Source organism: Talpa europaea (assembly GCF_964194135.1).
Source record: "Talpa europaea genome assembly, chromosome: 16".
In the NCBI taxonomy this organism is placed as follows: Eukaryota; Metazoa; Chordata; class Mammalia; order Eulipotyphla; family Talpidae; genus Talpa; species Talpa europaea.
The window spans coordinates 2,508,691-2,527,236 of NC_140084.1; the positions used below are offsets into that span (position 1 = coordinate 2,508,691).

Consider the following 18,546-nt stretch of genomic DNA (forward strand, 5'->3'; position numbering starts at 1 on the left):
CAAAATACAGAAGACCAAAGTTAACGCTTGCATTCTGTTTGCAAAGCAAGGTTATATCACTAATAAATAAGCTTTCTTAGAACTCTAGAAGTTGAACAAGGTACAAAAGAACGTCTTCGTAATGTAGTTCATAGATCTGGGGGCAGCAGGAGGGAGGGGGGAGGTGGGTAGGGAGGAAGCGGCCACCAGGGGTCTTGATGGGAGCAGGAAGGCCTTAGCCCAGCCAGAGCTGCTTTAGCTTGTGACGATCTCCTTGCTGTCCTCCACGAAGCGGGTGAAACGGAAGTTGGTTCCGTTCTCGCTACTTGCCATTTTCTCCAGGCCAGCCAGAGGAGCGCTGGGCTCCGAGTTCTGGAGCTTCTCCAGGTTTCCCGTCAGCCCACTAATAGGTGAGCTGCTCCCGCTGCCGAGGCTTCCAGGAATTGGAGGGATGCCACCATTCTGAATGACGGAGATCTCATTGGCCTTCATGGCCAGCCCGTTGGAGAGCGCGGCTGCATACTGATTCCAGAAACTGGAAGGATCCCCACTTCCTGACCTGGCTGCCAAATCCTTCTGGAACATTTCTGGGAACTTGACGGGGTTGCCTCCTAGAAATGTCATCGGGCCGTCCACAGAGAGCCGCCGCCCCCGGCGCGCGGGGGTGCTGTTCCACATGTGCGTGCCCATGTGTACCTGCGACGGGGAGGGGCGGGGGAGAGAGAGAGAGGAGGGAGAAGCTTAATAGTTGAATCTGTCGCAACTCATATCCCAACACTCGACAAAGCAAGTGGCCTAAACGTCTATTCTTATTACGAGCCAGACAGGAGCGGCCACTCCGGCCGACTAGCAATAACGTGTCCGCCCGCCGAGCCCTGGGCAGCCTGTCCTCTTCTGGGCCAAGATGCCTTACTTACTCTTTTTTTTATTATGTGTATTTAGCTTATAATGGCCTCCAGCGAGCCAGTCAGTCGCAGATAGCTCCTCGCAGGGCGAGATTGTTATGTCCACTCTCATTGCGATGGTAAGTATTGTATCTGACACCCTTTACCCTATGAATGTCCTTTTCAGACGGGAAGAGAGCACCCCTCACTGATTGCCCAGAGGAGGGCCTGCGCACGGAGAGGAAAGGCAGAAAGTAATTATTCATCTCACATTACGGGCAGCGACCTCCCGAGAAATACTCTGTCAACAGAAAAATGTACACAGTGGCGTGTTCAAGTGTTGCTCTAGAACTCGAGCGTATTTGCTTTATTGCCGGCACCTATCGGTAGGAACCGTTGGCTGATCAATTATCATAATACCCATTAGCAGGGCGCTGAGGCTACTGTTTTTAGCAAACCCAGCCGGGCCGGCCGGCCGAGCTCTGCATAGAGATGCGGGCGCGTGGAGCGCGGCGATTATTAAGTGGCACGGGCGGCGCGCGGCCACAAGGAGGTCTTTAATCAATAGCGGTGGCCACGCGGGCTGTCCGCCTTGGTACGTGAAGCCATTCATTTGGTGCACTTAGCAAGACAACGGCTAGGCCGCTGCTTCGCCCAGGTACCAAATTATTCACTGCATCCTGACGTTCGGATGGCTCAGCCTGCCCCGCTGCCCGGCGCGGTGCCCACCCGCAGCAGGCGCCGGGGTGGGTGACCGGGGGAGCGGGCATGGCGCGCGGTCAGCGGCGAGGAGGGCGGCAGGGGTGGGTGGGTGAGGCACAGGTGGGTGAGGTACCTTAAGATTGCCTTTAGTTGTGAACGCTCTTCCACAAATAGTGCAAGCAAAGGGTTTCTCTCCAGTGTGAGTTCTCTCGTGAATCTGCAGGGCGCTGGATGAGGAGAAGGTCTTGCCACACGTGTTGCAGTAGTGCTGTTTGGGGGTTCTCCGGGGCAGAGCCGGGAGCAGGACCGGGGACGTGGCGGAGGATGACAGAGGCCCCGGGGGGACTTGACTGGCGGGGGGGTCCTTACCGTCCTGAGGAGTAAAATGCACGAAGCCGTTGACCTCCGTCTTGATGAGCGACGACACCGAGTTGGCGGGAATGGCCGCCGAGTTCTGATTAGGGCCGAGGTTGGAGCTGGGCTCGAAGAGCTGTGATGGTAGATCTCGCATCTGATGTGTCAACATGTGCTGCTTCAAATTACCCTTTGTGGAAAAGCCACGATTGCAAACTGTGCAAATAAATGGTCTCTCTTTGGTATGACTTCTGTAGTGAATGTCCAAGGCACTCTGACAAGCAAAGGTTTTGCCACAAATGTCGCAAGCAGTGTTTTTAAATTTACCCCGGTCTCTGAACGGGAAGAGGATCCCCAAAGAATCTTCTTTGATGATTTTCTCGGCGTGGCTGGAGGTCAGGTCCAAGGCCCCGCCGTTGACGGGGGCGGGGGACAGGCCGTTGGCAAACTCGCTCGGGGCCGCTCTCTGCAGCTTCTCCTCCACGCTGGGAGACTTGTGGAAGTCCTGGGTGCTGTTGGAGGGGGACAGGGCCTGCATGGAGGAGGTGGACTCCGAGATGGCCGGGCTGCCGGCGCTCTGGCTCTCCATGTCGCCCCCCACCGAGGACGAGTCGTTGGTCAGCACGTCCCCTTCCACCGACCCGTTCTCCACCGACTTCAGGCTGGCCTGCAGCTGCTCCGCCAGGCCGGCGTTGATCATCTTCATCTGATTTTCCAAAGCAGCGATGCTTGACATCTCGAGGGGCAGCGGCGAGGATGACAAGCTGTCCTGGGACGCGTCCGCGGACTTGGGCGTGTCGGGGATGCTGCCCTCGGGACAGTCGTCCATGTTCTCGTCGGAGAAGTTGTCGAGGTCGTCGAGATTTTTCTCATCGAAGGAGCCGGTGTCGGACTCCATGGACTCGGGGTAGCTGTCAGGGACCGGGGTGTTGGGGATCTGCCCCCCCATGTGCATGCGGATGTGCTGCTGCAGGACCACGGCGTTGGTGAACTTCTTCTGGCAGATGGGGCAGGAGTGCTGGACTCGGAGCGGGGGCATCGCGCGGTGGACGCTGTAGTGGGTCTTGAGGTTCCCTTTCGTGGTGAAGGCGCGGCCGCAGATCTTGCACTTGAAGGGCCGCTCGCCCGTGTGCGTGCGGTAGTGCATCTTCAGGGCGCTCTGGCAGCTGAGCACGCGGTGGCAGATGATGCACTCGTTGGGGTCGGTGGCCTTCTTGTCGATGTTTTCCACCAGCTGCTGCAGCTTGGACGTCTCCGAGGCCTGCGCGGAGTCCAGGAGGCCCCCGAAGGGAAACTTGGCCTTGAACTGCTCGGACATGAGCGGCAGCAGCGGGTTGGAGAAGGTGGCGGCGTGGCCCGGGCCGCAGTCGGCTGCCGGGGAGCTCAGGGCGCTGCCGCCCACAGCCGGGGCCGAGCCGGCGACCACGCCGCCCTCCTCGCTCTTGGCGCCGGAGGTGGGGACGGTGGACCCCTCGCCCTCTTCTGGGAGCCCCCCCTGGTTTCGGGTGCCAGGCTCAGGGGCCCCCGAGTCGCTTTTGACTGAGCCCGGGGGGCTGGCGGCAGCATGGCTGATGGGGATGGGGGCTGGCTCTTCCGTCTTGATGAAGGGCGCGAGGCTCGGGAGGGTGGGGGGCAACGGCAGGCCGACCGAAGTGGTGAGGGTGGGCAGGACCGGTTTGGTGTCGAGCCAGCTGGTGACCGGCTTCTCCGGAGGGATGGACATGCCGTAGGGAATGCCGGTGCTCGTGGGGATATTGTCCAAATGCTCAGGCACGGGATAGGGGTTCATCTGGATATGAGGGTATTTCTCTTTGTGGCGCTGAAAGTGGACCTTGAGGTTCCCCTTGGTGGAGAACCGGTTCCCGCAGATGTTGCACTTGAACGGCCTCTCTCCTGTGTGGGAGCGCAGGTGGATCTGCAAGGCACTGTCGCTCCCGAAGACCTTCGCACAGAACCTGCACTTGTGTTTGAAGAACGCCTCGTCGGAAGTGCTTTTCGCTTCGAAGGCAGTGACATTTGGTGGCTTGCTTTTTCTTTGCTGGGCCAAGGCAGACAAGGAGTTTAGATCCTCTGCAGTTGTTCCAAGGTTGGGCAAAGGGCTGGGGAACACCGAGTTAGCAGGGGCCGGCTGAGGTAGAAGTGGATTAGATGCAGGACTTAACAAACTGCTTATTGCAAAAGCTGGTGAGGATGATGCCGAGACTGCTGGGTTGCTGGCCTGGGGGGCACCCGCGCTCGAAGCCACTTTTTCTGAGGATGGGGTGGTGACCGCTGCTGCCAATATGTTAACAGTGGGAGAAGAGCCGCTGTTGGGTGGTAGGATGGTGTTGCCAGAACTGCTCTGAGGTAGCTGGATGGGGGGGAGCTGTTTCACACCGCTGATGCTGGCAGATTGGCTAGCGAGGCTCTGTGCTAATCCAGCTGCTGCTGCCAGCTGCTGAGATAAATGGGAACTTAGTGTGGACAAGGGGTTGGCAGATGTCCGTAAAGTACCTTGAGAAGGACTCGAAGATGTTGGCAAGTCTGCGTTCTGAGAAGCCAACAGCAATATTTGGTGACGAATCTGTTCGATCAGTTGCAGCTGGTGGATCTGCTGTTGCTGCAGTGCTAAGAGTTGCTCCATGAGGGCCGGGACGGCCAGCTTGCCCCCCGACGCCCCGCTGCACCTCGCTTCCTGGGAGAACTGGGCCACGGCCACCTTGGTGCTCTGGAGGTTCTCGATGATGACGTTGCTGTTGATCACGGAGAAGCTGCCCAGTGTCGTCAGGTCCCCGAGTTGAGGTAGAGAGGTTGTGATCGCTGAGGTACCTGTGGAGGCGCTGCCGCTGCAGCCTGGCGTGGCCCCGCCGTGGCCCCCGCCCGGGACGCCACTGCCGCCTCTGTGAGCCGCCGGGGCCTCCGCCTCCATGGACTCTTCCGTGTCAAGTCCGTTGTGTTCTGAAAGGTCGCTGCCGTCCCCTTGCTCTGTTTTGTTAACTGTGTCATTCACTTGTTCATCCGGATTATCGGGAGGGGGGGTGGGGGAGAAGGTTTCAGGTGGGGAGGCTGGACTTTCATTGACGATGAGAACTAATTGATTTTTAGTACAGTTCTTCTTGTGAAGCAGAAGATCTGATAATTCAAAGAACTCGGCACAGCACCGACCACAGACGTGGGCGTCCTTGCTCTTAGCGATGCGATTCGGGTGACACTTCTCTGTGTCTCCTGCGAACATCAAAAGGCTCGGGGTTAGAAAGGGGGCCGGGACACGCAGAGTCACCTCTGACTTCAAAACAAGGAAGGGGATTAATCAGTTGTCTTCTACCTACACGACTCACAACTGTAGGCCCTGAAAACTGATCAATATCACCCAAGAACACTCCTAATTAAATTTTAAGGGCGCTGGAGGAACTTCTACCCATCTGCTACCTCAGGTGGTGATGGTTCAGATAATCCATCAAAATATAAAATGGTATGAACGGAAGACATCGGTGCATAATGAAATTCCATAGCAAAGTATTGATTTCCAATATTTTATACACCTTATTGTCTACTCATCCTGCGAGGGTCCAGCAGCCATTCTGAGGACTTATTAGGCTCTTGAGTTTCTGTCAACCTTATTCATTTTCAACCAATTCAAAGATATCTGTGACAGTTTGTCCTGTCACTAAACTAATTTGTAGTCATTCAGGTTCCAATCAGTTGCTGACAAGAGGAGAAAAAAATGCATATCAGCGTGGAGTTGAAGATTGACAACTTGAAAATCACCTCCAGTCCCTACCTAGAACCTGAGCTCAGGCTGATCCTTGATGACAAACTCTGGTCGCATCAGTGAGAAATCTTCCAGACTCAGTTGAAAACAAAAAAGACACACACACACACACACACACACACACCATGAAGAGAAACACAATGATCATAATCCATTACAAGGCTGGCCTCGCATCTATATATCTTCCCCTGGCATGTTTATTTTTAAAATTAAAGAATGCAACCCTGGCCACCATCCCACTAATCAAAGAATATATGCCACGATGCTCCAAATGGCAACATTACGCCTCTAAATATTTCATCAAAAGAGCTCTTATATAGATATATATAAAAACTGGCACAAGATTTACATTTGTGATTTAACATCAACTTAAAGAAGGATGTGCAGTTAAGGGGAAGAGAAGAAATAATTCCTTGGTTTAGAGTTTGGAAATGCTTTGTAATTCTCCTGTCTGAATGCCTTTAAAATCAGTTTGCTCTTAACTGTTATCAATTGTTTAACAGATTGTCCCGAACCTTTCATTATAAAAATCCCTTTATTTCATGTTTGTTTCCACTGGTTGCTCAGATTTCTTCTCGCTAAGATCCATTTGTAAATTAAACATAAAAATCTCCAACTCCAAGCTAACACCCTATTCAAAGACAGGATGGCGTCCCATTGTTTGCCCAGCATGGGGAACACCAACTTCTGTTGTACAAATGGTGTGTGGTCATCTCCGAAGGCTGTGAAAAAAAAAAAAAACTGTTTAATTCAAGGATTACCTCCCTGCATGCTTTTCTGCAGAACTGAATCAGATAATAGTTAGTTTCCATGACTTCCAAATTGAATCTCCCAGAAAACTTGCAGGGGAAAAAAAAAAAAAAAAAACAACCTAATTGCAAATATGAATAAATGCAAAATCAAAATGCAGCTTTTTTGGGGAAACTTCAGAGTCAACTCAAAAGAGCCAAGCAATTGCCCCTTTGTAGTAAACTCCACAAAAAGCTGGAGCAGCTTTCCATGCCAGAAAATATAATTAATACCTAAATGCTAACTTCTGAAAATTCCTTAACTCCATTTGCCTTGAGAGATGCCGAAGTTGATCAGAAGCCCCGGTGAGGAAGCCAAATGCATGCACACTTTATTCTGCTGGGAGTGGTGTTTGAGCAGCTAAGTTATACTTAACAAGCTAGCTTTCCTAATACCATCTTTTAATCTCCACAAAGATATAGTGCAAAATGCATTAACAATACCAAACAAATCTTCGCTGTAGCAGAAAATACCAATACTGATTCAGTTTTAATTTAATGTTTAATCATCCTAATTGGCACCAGATTCCTGTGCACATTCAAGGTGCTGTTTTAAGCCCTTTCTGTCTCTCTCCCTGCCTTAAAATAATATAAACAAAATATTAAACGAAATTCACTAAAGTTATGTTGCTTAACTTGGGACAAAAATAATGTGACAAAAATTCTGTTTAAAGCTTCTTATTTTGACAACCAATTTTAAATGATGCATCCATTTCAGATGCTTATTTTAAACTAGGAAATGCAATTCCTAATATATTCAACAGAAATGTTATTTCTTTCTCTTTGCACATTTCCATATGTAATGGTTATGTTTCCATCTACTTTTACAGCCAATTATGAAGGAACAAAAGCTATTCTGTTTGTTCACACATTTTCAACAAAATGCATTAAAACTATTATGTCAGCATGTTCTATTAAGCTCTGCATTCAGTGGAAAATACTTTTCAACCAGCTCACATTTATCAAAACATAAAGCCACTTTAAAACACAGTTTTGCTTGGTCAGCTGGGCTTAGACAAATAATGACAGATTCAGAACTAAATAACTAGCAAGGGAAATCAGAAAACTGACTTCATCAATTGTACACATTACAATGTAGTTGCTTCAAATATTTAGCACATCTGTGTTCACGATTAAAGGGCATTTTAATTCTTTATAACTTGCAAACATCTGATATTCTCATAATAATATATAGAGAAAATAAAAAGAAGGTTACTTTACGGGATTTAGCTGATTTTTACTTTCCTGGGCTCAGATTCTGTATTTGTGCTGCTTCAAGACTCACTTGAGAATTTTCAAGTTTTCAACCTGAACATTTTTATATTTAGGATTGTGCTAACTGGACGGAAAATGTAGACGCTTAAAAATAAATGCCTGCTTGCTTCTAAGAAAGAGACTGTGTTAAAAAGCTGCCCGTATTTTAGCTCAGATTTTCACAACATTTTAATAAGCTGACATTTGATCTCACCGTAGAGTCAACTAATTTAATTTCCTGATGTTTATGAACACCGAAAAAAAAAAAAATCCCGGTATCTATTTTGATTTATTTCAAAAGCAGGTGTCGCTACACTGTAATAGTTCTTAACTTTAAATCTATCTGCATCTGAACAGAATTCCAATGAAACAGCCTTGAAAAAAAAAAAACCTATAAAATAAGAGGACTAGTTTGAATCTTTAACTACCAAGAATATGTTAACTTGCAATAAGACACACTCACACACTCGTTCTAATTCATTTTTCTGTCTGCTATCTTGTATCTCTTTCTCAATAATCTGTTACACAGGATTGCAACTGGTGACCCCATTATAGTAAATACAGTTGCCTTGTTCCTGCCTGTTGGTGAAAATAACATTCCAGTTCCTTTTCTATGCATTTTGCATACAAATTAAAGCAATTTTGTAATCCTGTTCAATTTTAAGAAGTAGTGGTTTTCTAAGTATGTATGTACACACACACAAAAAGATCGTTGGAATTTTCTGTTTGTTTTGTTTTTTTTTTTTGAGGGGGAGGGGGCAAATTTATAGCTCCATCCAATTTCTCCTGAAATCTCAGATGTTTGAGTTTGCTGTCCAATTCAAATGGGTCAGTTTTTCACCCTCTGAACCAAACACTGCAGAATAGGAAGCAGCAAACTCAAGTGTCCCAAGATACCTAGTAAGAAAAATAAAAATAAAACTATGCCCCCACACAGAAAGGCTTAGCCAGTCAGGAAAAAACAAAACCAAACCAAATACCAACAACCACACTTAACCACATTCAGTTTTCTTTTCTGGAGCTCCTCAGAAACATCCTTTTCTCTCCTTCCCATTGCCTTAAAATCACATTAGCATTTTTAACAGAACCTCTCACGATTGTGGTTTGGGTGCCTATTTTTTAGCAGGCTGTTCCTTTTCGTAGACTAATTTAATTTAGAAAGGCTAGCACCAACATTTTTGATTGATTGGTCTTTTATCTTTTTTTTTTTTTTTTTTTGCACAGACTTGGGAAAAACCTGAATCTGAATGTCCAGCTTAAGATTCCAGAAAAATGTTAAACATCACAACATATGCTGCGCATATTTTCTGTAATGACTGAAGTTTCCTCTGTGTGATATGCAGCCAAATGACAAATTTACTGGCACCCCGCAAGACCCCTCCGTGAGCCTGACCAGGATCAGTGCATCCTCCAGTGAAGAGGACCAGTGAGGTCTTTGAAAAAATAATAGCACCGACAAGACACTCCTTTTAAACTCCTGCTACAAGCCCACCTCATGAACACAATAAATGAAAGGGAAAATGTCTTCCCCTTGGATGAATCGACCTGAACACTAGATGGGGTTCCAGTTGCAAGGGTTTGTTCAAAAACTTCTTTGTGGCTTTCCTATTCCAGTGACGCGTAAAAGAGAGACTCCTTAAGGCGAGATCTAAACTTTGACTACATAAACATTGGCAGAGGCACAAGAAACTAAATCCCAGTTGTTTGAGGGTAAAACGGAGCGATGGGAACTACCTGTCAATCTTCCCCTTTGGGGGTCTGGCATCTGAGGGTGACAGGGGAATAAGGTTAGGAAAAGAAGGCAAGCTGATAAGGTGAAACTAAAATAAACTACTAACTTCCTGCTAAGTGACTAGCAAGACTCAATTTGGGGGTCACTGGGAAGATACTGAAGGACAATATTATGATCTGGACCTTGTCACCTTTGCATGGGGGGAGGCTAGCAAAGGTTAAAACAGCTTCTCACGAGCAGGTTTTCAAATGCCTGGCACACCAACTTTTTTCTTTTTTGGGGGGGGGCGGGGAGGTGCTGGTTCTCAGGGTAATTTACTATCTCCTTTGCTTTACTGCTAAGTTGCTTCAGTTTTGATAACCTCAGAATAATTTTGGAAGCTATGACCAGCTGTACCAGGATGTGTCTTAGAGAAACCAAGTTAAGACTGCCTAGAGCTTTGAACAATCTCAAAAATCTTAGAGAACTACCCATATCTCCCCCAGGCCCCCCAGAAGATCTTCACACTAAAAATTCAGGGTCCTGCCTTCTGCAAGACTATAGGTAACGACAATTTGCTACCTGCAGAAGGATAAAGAAATGAAATAAAGTCCCCAAAGAATAACCCATTAATTGGCGCTCGTGCCTATAAATCATAGGCGAAACTTGATGTAAAATAAACCACAAAAATGTTCAGTATCACACAATCACTTTCACACATACTGTCTCATGCTCAGCTATAGACTTTGTGTGTACGTGTGTGTGTTTGTCGTTCAAGAAGTATGTGCAGTCTGAAGTAAATCCCCCCAAAACAGTTAGCATTTTCTCATCCAGAATCTTCCATTATGCCCCACACTTAAAATAGGCCTGATTAAACATGAATTCTTTCCAACGGCCTTATCTTGCAGGTGTCAGTTTTTCAAAAAAAGCAATTAATTATAGTTCTCTCTAACCTTTTGGGCCCAGAAATCAATGTGTTGCCATTAAGCTGCCCACAATGAGTAAATTACTTTGGTAAATAATAGAATTTCATTATTAATATAAAGAAGAGAAATTTTATGATACTTTATATGAGAGTCAATGTTTTAGATGGAGCCCATGATGCTTTTATCTTTCTTCCAATATTATCTTTTCCTTGAAAAAGGTGAGCACCAAAATACTTTCTTCATAAATACCTGGAAGCTACATGGAGATTACAGAAAGCTTAAAAACACCACCCTAGGAAGAAAAATCTCTCTCTCTCTGTCTCTCTGTCTCTCTGTCTCTCTCTCTCTCTCACACACACACACACACACACACACACACACACAGAGCCCTGAAACCCAAATCTCTCTAAGAACCCACATAGAAAACCACTAGGTTCCAATATTCCCTTTGCTCAGAATTATTTCTCTCAGGAAGCGATTTTCCCACCGCTAGTCATCTTTCTTTCTACAAGTACTGCGAGACTTGTTGAATATCATCTAAGAGACAAGTCATAGCTGCCATAATCTCAGTTTCACAAGAAACAGAAAAATTCCCAAGTTTATTTTAGGGTGTTTCTGGTATTACAGCTGCACCAAAATAGAATTAAAATGCGAATACTGGAAGACTATCCAAATAATTTTGTTTTTTTGAGCTTCTGCCGACCAAGTCAGCGGTGCTGGTGAGCAGGGCCGGGGGTTTCTTTGTAGCCGCACACACACAAACACACACAAGCGAGACACGCAGCGCCAGCCCTGGTCCCTCCAGGGCGACTCTAAAGACTCTAACTGGGGACGACAAACTTTTCTAGGTCCCATTCCGGGCTGAAGTCCTAAAATAAGTGCTCGCTTAGGATGAGAGCACCGACTAGATTTTATTTGGTACGCTTCCTATTTCTCTGGCCATATTTTCAGATCATTTCAACACAGAAGAAAAAGGAAGCACCTTGTCTAACTGAGGGATCGACCTCTACAAACTTAACAACCTTTACAGATGAAAAAAAAAATAGGAAAAATAACAAGCCCCAAACAAAGAACAAAACCCCAAAAGCTCCTGGAAGTGTGTGCTTTGTGGGGACACTGCTGCGTTCACTGCAGACAGGGTGGTGACATTTTAAAGGTAACTTTGAGATCTGTGGTGACTCTCCATTCCATGCACCTCACAACTGCTCCCCAACGAGAAAGAGCTGGAGTTGGGAGGCTGTGTACTAATATGATTACAACACACTAAATCCTGTAACCCTGTTACAAAATCTACCCTCTAGGCAGCCTCTTCCCAACTTATTGTTCCACCATGTAAAAACAGTCATAACCTAAAGCCATTCCTATGGAAGAACAAGAGAAGGGGCACAGGGAGGTGCGAAAGGGGCTGCAGGGAAGCTTTCCTGGGGAGCCACTAACAGTTTACTGCTTCTTAGGACAATGAGCCAGCTTTGCAGGAGAAAAAGGAAAAAAAAAAAAAAGAAGAAGGAAGGTAGGAAGAAAAGAAGAGAAAAAAAGAAAAGAAACTTGCTTCGTTTACCTCACAGCTCAAATAAACCAAAAAAATAAAATAAAATAAAATAACAACCCACTCCTAGTAAGTAGCGATGGCAAGAGGCAGTGAACTCCTTTTCCACCGAGGCTTTATGGGAAGCCTTCGCTATTAAAAATTCTGCATCCAGGATTAGCAAAGATCTGGCCAGCTTCATCTCTCCATGAAGCCCACATGGGGTGGTTGTTTTGTTGTTTTTTTTCTTTTTTTGGAAAATGTCAAAAACAGTACAAATGTACCCCCCCAAAAGGCGAAAACACTTTCTTTGCCTGCCTTTCGGTTTGTCGCACACAAATCGTTAACTTTTACTAGTATTTCGGTGGGGAGAGCCTCACCAGAAACTTTGGGGGAGATGGGAATTGGGGGCGAGCAGCAGCAGGAATCAGCTGAGAAAACCCAGAAAAAGGCTCGGAGGGGCCGCAGCGGCCTTGGGAGTTTCGCCTCCTTTACCTCCCTGCCGGGTTTGGGGGGGGCCTGGGGTGGACAGAGGGTTTCTGGGGCTCTCTCTGCAGACTGAGAAGCTGCGGAGGAGGCTGGGGAGCCTGCAAGCTTTGCAAAGTACTGGGGTGGGGGGACCATATTGTAAACACTTTTTAAACTTGGTCTCAGCTCTCCCCAATTTCTTCCAGGCACCCCTCAAGCCCGGCGGGCCCTTTCACTTCCTGACAGTCGGGGTGAAGGGAGGGAAAGCCCCAGGGCTTCTCCGCCCGGGTCCAGGGGCGCCGGAGCCCAGGTCCGCCGAGGAGCAGGCCTCTGGGGAAGGCGCGGGGCCGGGCCCGGCCGGGCAGCGTCCAGCGCGCAGAGCGCGGAGCTCAGGGCGGCCTCAGAGCCTTGTCCGGCCCCAGGCCCCTTCTCCAGATCCCAAAATGTCTCCCGGGACTGGAGCATCTCCAGGGGCACCCCGCGTGCCCCGGGCCCCGGCCGGAGCGGCCGCCGGTCCTCCCGCAGCCGAGAGGCAGCGTCGCGGGAGCCGAGTCCCGGCGCGGCGGCATCGCCTCGGGCGCTGGGCCCGGGCGCCGCCGGCCCCGAATGCGAAACACCTTCAGGGGCCGGGAGGCACCGCGGGGCCCCCCTCCGTCCCCCCAGTGCCCGGCCCGGCCCGCTGCCCCTCTCGGCCTCAGCTCTCTCGCGCAAACTTTGTTCTGGACTTGTTCATCCCCCCAGGGGACCCCGCGATTGTCTTCCTCGTCGAAAAAAGCAGGTTGCCCGCTTCAGGGGGGATTTCCTCTGGCGAGATGGCCCCCCAGCCCCCAGCCCTGGAAAGCGACCCTCAGCCTCCTGGAAGCCGGGGCGACCACCTCCTCCGCGGGCGCACGCCGCACCGAAACATTTCTTGGGGGCGGGGGTGTGCAAGTGCCGGGGACCAGGCGCGGGGAGAGCCTCGGGGAGCCTGACCCCGGCGCTCCGGGGGCGCCCGGGCACAGCGACCTCTCCCCACCCCGGCCGCGACCCCCGCGCGCCGGGCGCCGGCGCCCCGACACCAACGGTCATCTCCCCGCGGCTCCGGGTCTCCAAGGGCACCCCACTCCGGCGCGCGGGTCCAGGTGGCGCGTGAGCGCGGCGGAGGGGGGGCGCGGCGCAGGGAGCTCCCCGAGACCCGGAGTCCGGCCCCGAGCGCCGAGTAAACTTCCTCCCCGAGGGCGGCCGGGCCCGGGCGGCCGCGGCGGGGCCGGGGTCCGGGGGCGGCGCGGGGAGAGCCGGGGCCCGGGGGCGCGAGGGCGCAGCCCGGCTCCGCCGGCCCCGCGTGGGGACCGCGGCTCGGCCGCTCCCCGGCTCGGCTCCCGGGAGCAGGGGGCGCGGGGCGCCAGGCCCGCGGGCCCGCTCGCCTCCCCCGGGAGGGCCCAGCAACTCCGGAAAGACCCGGCCGGGAGGAGCGTGCGCTCCGGGGGCGGGGGAGGGGAGCAGTCCGGCGAGGGCGCCTCGAAAACCAAAAAGAAAGAAGCCCCCAGCGCCTCGGCGGGGCGCGCGGGGCGGCGGGCGCGGGGCGCCGCGTGAGCGTGGGTCCGAGGGTGCGTGAGTGTGAGCGCGCGTGCTGCGCGTGTGCCCGCGTGTGTCCGCGGCGCGGGCCGGAGCACTCACCATCGCGCCGAGGGAGCGAGGCCACTTCGGGGTCGGACTGGAAATGTTGAGGCTTCGCTTGCTTCCTCCGCGACATGCTGGCTCACACATCAGCTGGGGCAGAATAAAAAATTACTAAAAAAAAATCTTCTCAAAATTACGGAAATCGAGCGGCGCGGCGGCTCCCCCCGCCCGCCGGCCCGCCCGCCCCCTCCGCGGCTCCCCGGCCCGGGGCGCAGCGCGCATGTGTCCTGCTATAATTATGATTATCAATAATGCATTGCGATTAATCATAGAGGGGCTCTTTGAAAGGCGATTGGCACCGGGCCAGCGCTATTCAAACCCGCTCGCCTTAATCAATTAGCCCGTGATTTGCTGCAGACCCCTGTCTCTCCGCGCGCTGGCCCAATAAGCCGGCCGCGGGGCTGGCTCTGCGCGCCGCGCCGCCCGGCGCCGGGTTAACCCTCTTGGCGACCGCCCGGGACTCCGCGGCCGCGCCGCCGGGCCGGCCCCCAGCCTCCGCGCCCCCGGGCCGGCCGGCGCCCCCGCGCGCCCCCCCGCGCCGCGGGCCGGGCCGCCCCGCATTAGCATGCGCGCCCCGGGGCGCGGCCGCCGGGGGGCGCGGGGGGCGCGGGGGGTGGGGCGGGGTGGGGTGGGGCGCGGGCGGCCGGCCGGGGGCGCGGGCGGCGGGCGCGCCGCGAAGTTCCCGACTCCGGCGCGGGGCGCGGGGCGCGCGGGGCGCGCGGGGCGCGGGGGGAGGGAGCCCCGTGGCGGGGTCTGGGGGAGGAAGTCCCGTGTCGTGAGTGTTTCTTCGTTTCTTTGAGAGCCGCCAGGACGCAGCCCACCCCCGCGCCCATAAAAAAAAATAAGCGAGTGGGGGAGCGAGCGCCGGCCCCACGCCGGGCCGCCTCCCGCCCCGGCCGGCCTCCCGCCCGCCCGCCGCGCCCGGCCCTGCGCGCCGGCTCCCCGGGCTCTCCACGGCCGGCCGCGGGCTCGCGGGGCGCGCGAAGAGGACCGAGGCAAGGTTTGGGGACGTGACGGGGCTGGGGGGGAGGGGCGGCTGCGCTCCCGCCGCCCCGGTCCTCGCTGCGGGCCCGGACCCCGCCGCCGCCCGGGCGCGCGCTCGGCCCTTTCTCTACCTCGGACATTCCCAGGACAATTAGGGCTGAAGTTTTCGGGAGACGCAGCCCCGAGCCCGTGGGATAAGGGGCGGCCCGGCTCCGCCCAGGACCCCTCCCGGACCTCCCCCCCGGCCGCCCGGGTTGGCTGCAGGGCGCGTCACTCCGCGGGGAGGCGACCGTGGCGCCGCCGAGCCCGGGGCGGGCGGAGAGCGGGGACCGGCCCGGCTGCGAGTTCGGCTCCCGCGGTGGGGGAGGGGGGGCCCGGCGCCCCGCGCGCGCCCACCCGCCCCCGGCCCCGGGAGGGCGGCCCGGCCGGGCCTCGGGCGAGGCGGGCGCCGGGGCCCCCGGCTCCCCGCGCGGCGGAGAGGGGCGCCCCCGGATCGGGCCGAGCGGCGCCGGCGCAGCGCCCGGGTGGGCGAGGGGTACCTGCGCGCGCCCCGCAGGGGCTCCCCCCGGCGCCCGCCCGCGCGGCGCCCAAACTTCTCGCTCCATTGCCACCTCCCGGCGCTGGGAGGCCGCCCGCCGCCCCGCGCCCCAGAACCGCGCCCCGCGCGCCCCGCGCTGGGCTCCGGCGCCCGCGAACCTGAGGCTCAGTCCTGGGCTCCGCCGGGCGCTGCCCCCTCGAGCCGCGGGGGCGCCTCGCTCCAGGGTTCCCGAAGTCTCGCGCCCGAAGGACAAACTAAACTTCGGCTGAGGGCTCGGGGAGGGCGGGGGGACAGACACTCAATCCCCGCGCTATCTCGCCATCGGCCGCGGAGAGGGCTCATAAGGACGCCCCAATTCGGAAGCTCCTTGGAGGCCGGAGCGCCCCGCGGCCGGTTCGCGGGAAGTGGGCGCAGCTTGGCGACCGGAGCGCCTCGAGGAGCTCCCCCAAACGACTCTTTTGCGCTTAGATTTTTTGGGTCTCCTCTGCATATCAAGCTAAATCTTGCGGGTGCGGGTGAACGTGGATGTTTTCCTCCTGCCGACCTGGGGGTGTTTCTCGGGAGAACTTCTTTCTCGTGCCCTGTGCGCGCTCTCCTCGCCTGTCCGCTCCCGCCTCGCCTTTTCCCCCCCGGCCCCCCAGGCTCGGCCCCGCACGCACACGCACCCCCCGCGCGCGCCCGCCTCGCGCGCCCGGCCTCCCCGGGTCCTGTTGGTTACAGTAGATTTTGATAAAAAGACAAACGAAGCTATCAGGGAGGCTGATGTTGAAGAATGAAGATAATAATGTTTCCTTAGGTGGTGCTTCAAATGCCATTATTTCTCACTGAATATTTAAAGAGATCCCTCGGCAAAGATGGATCTGCCTGCTCCTGGGGTGCGAGCCGCCCGCGCCCCCCGGACCCCCGGGAAAGTGTGCAGGAGCCAGCGCCAATCCCCTGCCCACCCTGCCCTGCTCGGACACACGAACTCGCGCACTCCCAGGTCCACGGCCGCGCCCGTGCGCACTTGCACACTCGTTTCTACGAATGCGCCCGCGCTCGGAGCCGCCCGCGCGGGTGCTCAGCCCTCGCGGATTCTGGAAAGTCGGGGCCTCCGGGGCGCCGCCGCACGCTGCCGGGAGCCCCGCGGGCTGGCGACCCCGCAAACCCGCGTCCCGGGAGCGCCGCGCGCGCCGGGGAAGCTCCGCGCACCGCCTCACACGTGTTCGTTCCTCGCCCCACGTGTGATTAAGATTCGGGGAGGGGAAAAAAGCGCTTCGCCCGCCCCCCCAAACCAAAACAAACAACCAAACGAAATGCGCACGCCGCAGAGGCTTCCCGATATTTAATTAAAAAGGGGGCGAGGAGAGACGAATTAATTGGGGGATCCAAACTTTAATAACTTTTTTCGTTCTTTGGCGTCCTCGACGGCGTAGAGGGGGCGCCTCGCTCCGTGCGCCTGGTCCCCCGCTAATTTCTTGTTTGTTTTCTCTCCCTCCGCGGCCGGGAGAGAGGGGAAGGGAGTTGGGGGTGGGGTGGGGGAGGGGGTGGTCAGAATGGCGGGGAGCGGAGAACGGGTCTGTATTGTTGATGGGAATACATCAATTACCAGCCATTGTCTCGGGCCCAAGTTCCGCGGTTCGCTGCCGCGGGCGCAGCCCTGTTGGGGTTTGGGTGAGGCTTCGCGTGCCGCTAGGCAAAGAAATAATTAAATAAATAGAAACGGACCAGATTGGGGGTTCATTTTTACTCTGGGGCGAGCGGGAGGAAGGCGGCCCGCGCGAGCGAGGAGTCGCAGCCGGAGCCCGTCCCCGCGCGCACCGGGAGCCCCGCGCGCTCCACCCGGGGCCGCGCCGTCCACGGTCCAGGCCGGCGCGGCTGCTGGGGGCGTCGGGCTTGCGGCTTCCACGCGGGGACCCGGCCCTGAGGACTGAGCCGCGCTCGGGAACGGGGTGGCCTGTGGCGAGGCAGCTGCTGCGCCAGGTCGTGACCTTGTGGGTACACAGAGCAGCACCCGGGGGAGGTGCACGGCGAGTTGTGCAAACTCCCATTTGGGGAGCTTGGTGCCGGGGTTCGACCCGCGAGGCTCCCGGGTTTTCCCGACACAGAGCGTCCTGCTGGGCCGCGGGGCCTAAGGGCTGTGCCCCAAGACCTCGGGCCACGGCTGAGTTCCAGGAGAAGGGCTTTCCCTGCTCCTCTGCTGGGTCCCTGATCCTGGGACGGGGGGAGGGTGTTGGGCCACCCCCGTCCAAGGCCTGGTTCTCTGTACCCCGCCCGGAAAAAAAAAAAAAAAAAAAAAAGCAAAAACCAAAAACCACAAAAAACAACGCTTACTCGGGCCCAGCCTGACCCTGACCCCGCGCCCGGATGGAGCCTGGAAGGAGGCCTGACCTGGGCCGGGGAGCCTCCTCTGCCGCCTGCAGGGGTGGCGCCCTGGTAGGGTGCTGCAGGGAAGGCCACCCCACGCGCCCAGCCTGTACCCGCGTTTCCTCAGCCCCGGGCCTGGCCCCCCGCCCCCGGCCGAGGCTCGCAGGGCCGCGGAGGAGGTTTCGTTTTCTCACACCTCGCGAGCAGCGGCCACAGGGCAGCCGCGGCGCCCCGGGGGCGGGGGTGGAGAGGCGTCCCGGGCATCAGCGTTATTGATGGGGAGGCTATCGGGGCTGGAGCCCAGAGATCAGGTTCCCAGTCCCTCCCCTAAGAGGAGGTGGGAGGGACCCGTGCGTGGCGGTGCCGGTGCCGGTGCCGGTGCCGGTCTGTGTTGGGCCGGGGGCGCACAAGCCTCCGCATGAATCACTCGAGTTTATTTGTATTTTTCTTGCCTGAAAGTTTGCGGCGGCAGAGGGAGGGGGCGAGGTGGTTAGCTCCCCGCGCCTGGGGGTCTTTCCTAGGGTTGGGGCTGCAGCGGCGGGAGGAGGGCGCAGGGCAAAGACGGCAAAAAGCGAGTTTGGAAAGCCCACCGCAGGCTGGGTTATTCTCCAAACCCCGGGACTTGGCTTTCCCGGGAGTTCCAGAAACTCCTTCCTTGACTCAAGGGCTGTCGCTCA

General features: G+C 55.1%; 1 protein-coding gene across 1 annotated transcript; it reads right to left on the minus strand.

The window, feature by feature from the left end:
• Nucleotides 1–234: 234 nt before the first annotated feature.
• SALL1 (spalt like transcription factor 1) lies at nucleotides 235–14,074 on the minus strand (the record flags this gene model as incomplete). Its single annotated transcript, XM_084256779.1, has 3 exons — nucleotides 235–675; nucleotides 1,699–5,123; nucleotides 13,999–14,074. 3 exons carry the CDS (start codon nucleotides 14,072–14,074, stop codon nucleotides 235–237), a joined length of 3,942 nt encoding a protein of 1,313 aa, XP_084112905.1.
• Nucleotides 14,075–18,546: the final 4,472 nt, after the last annotated feature.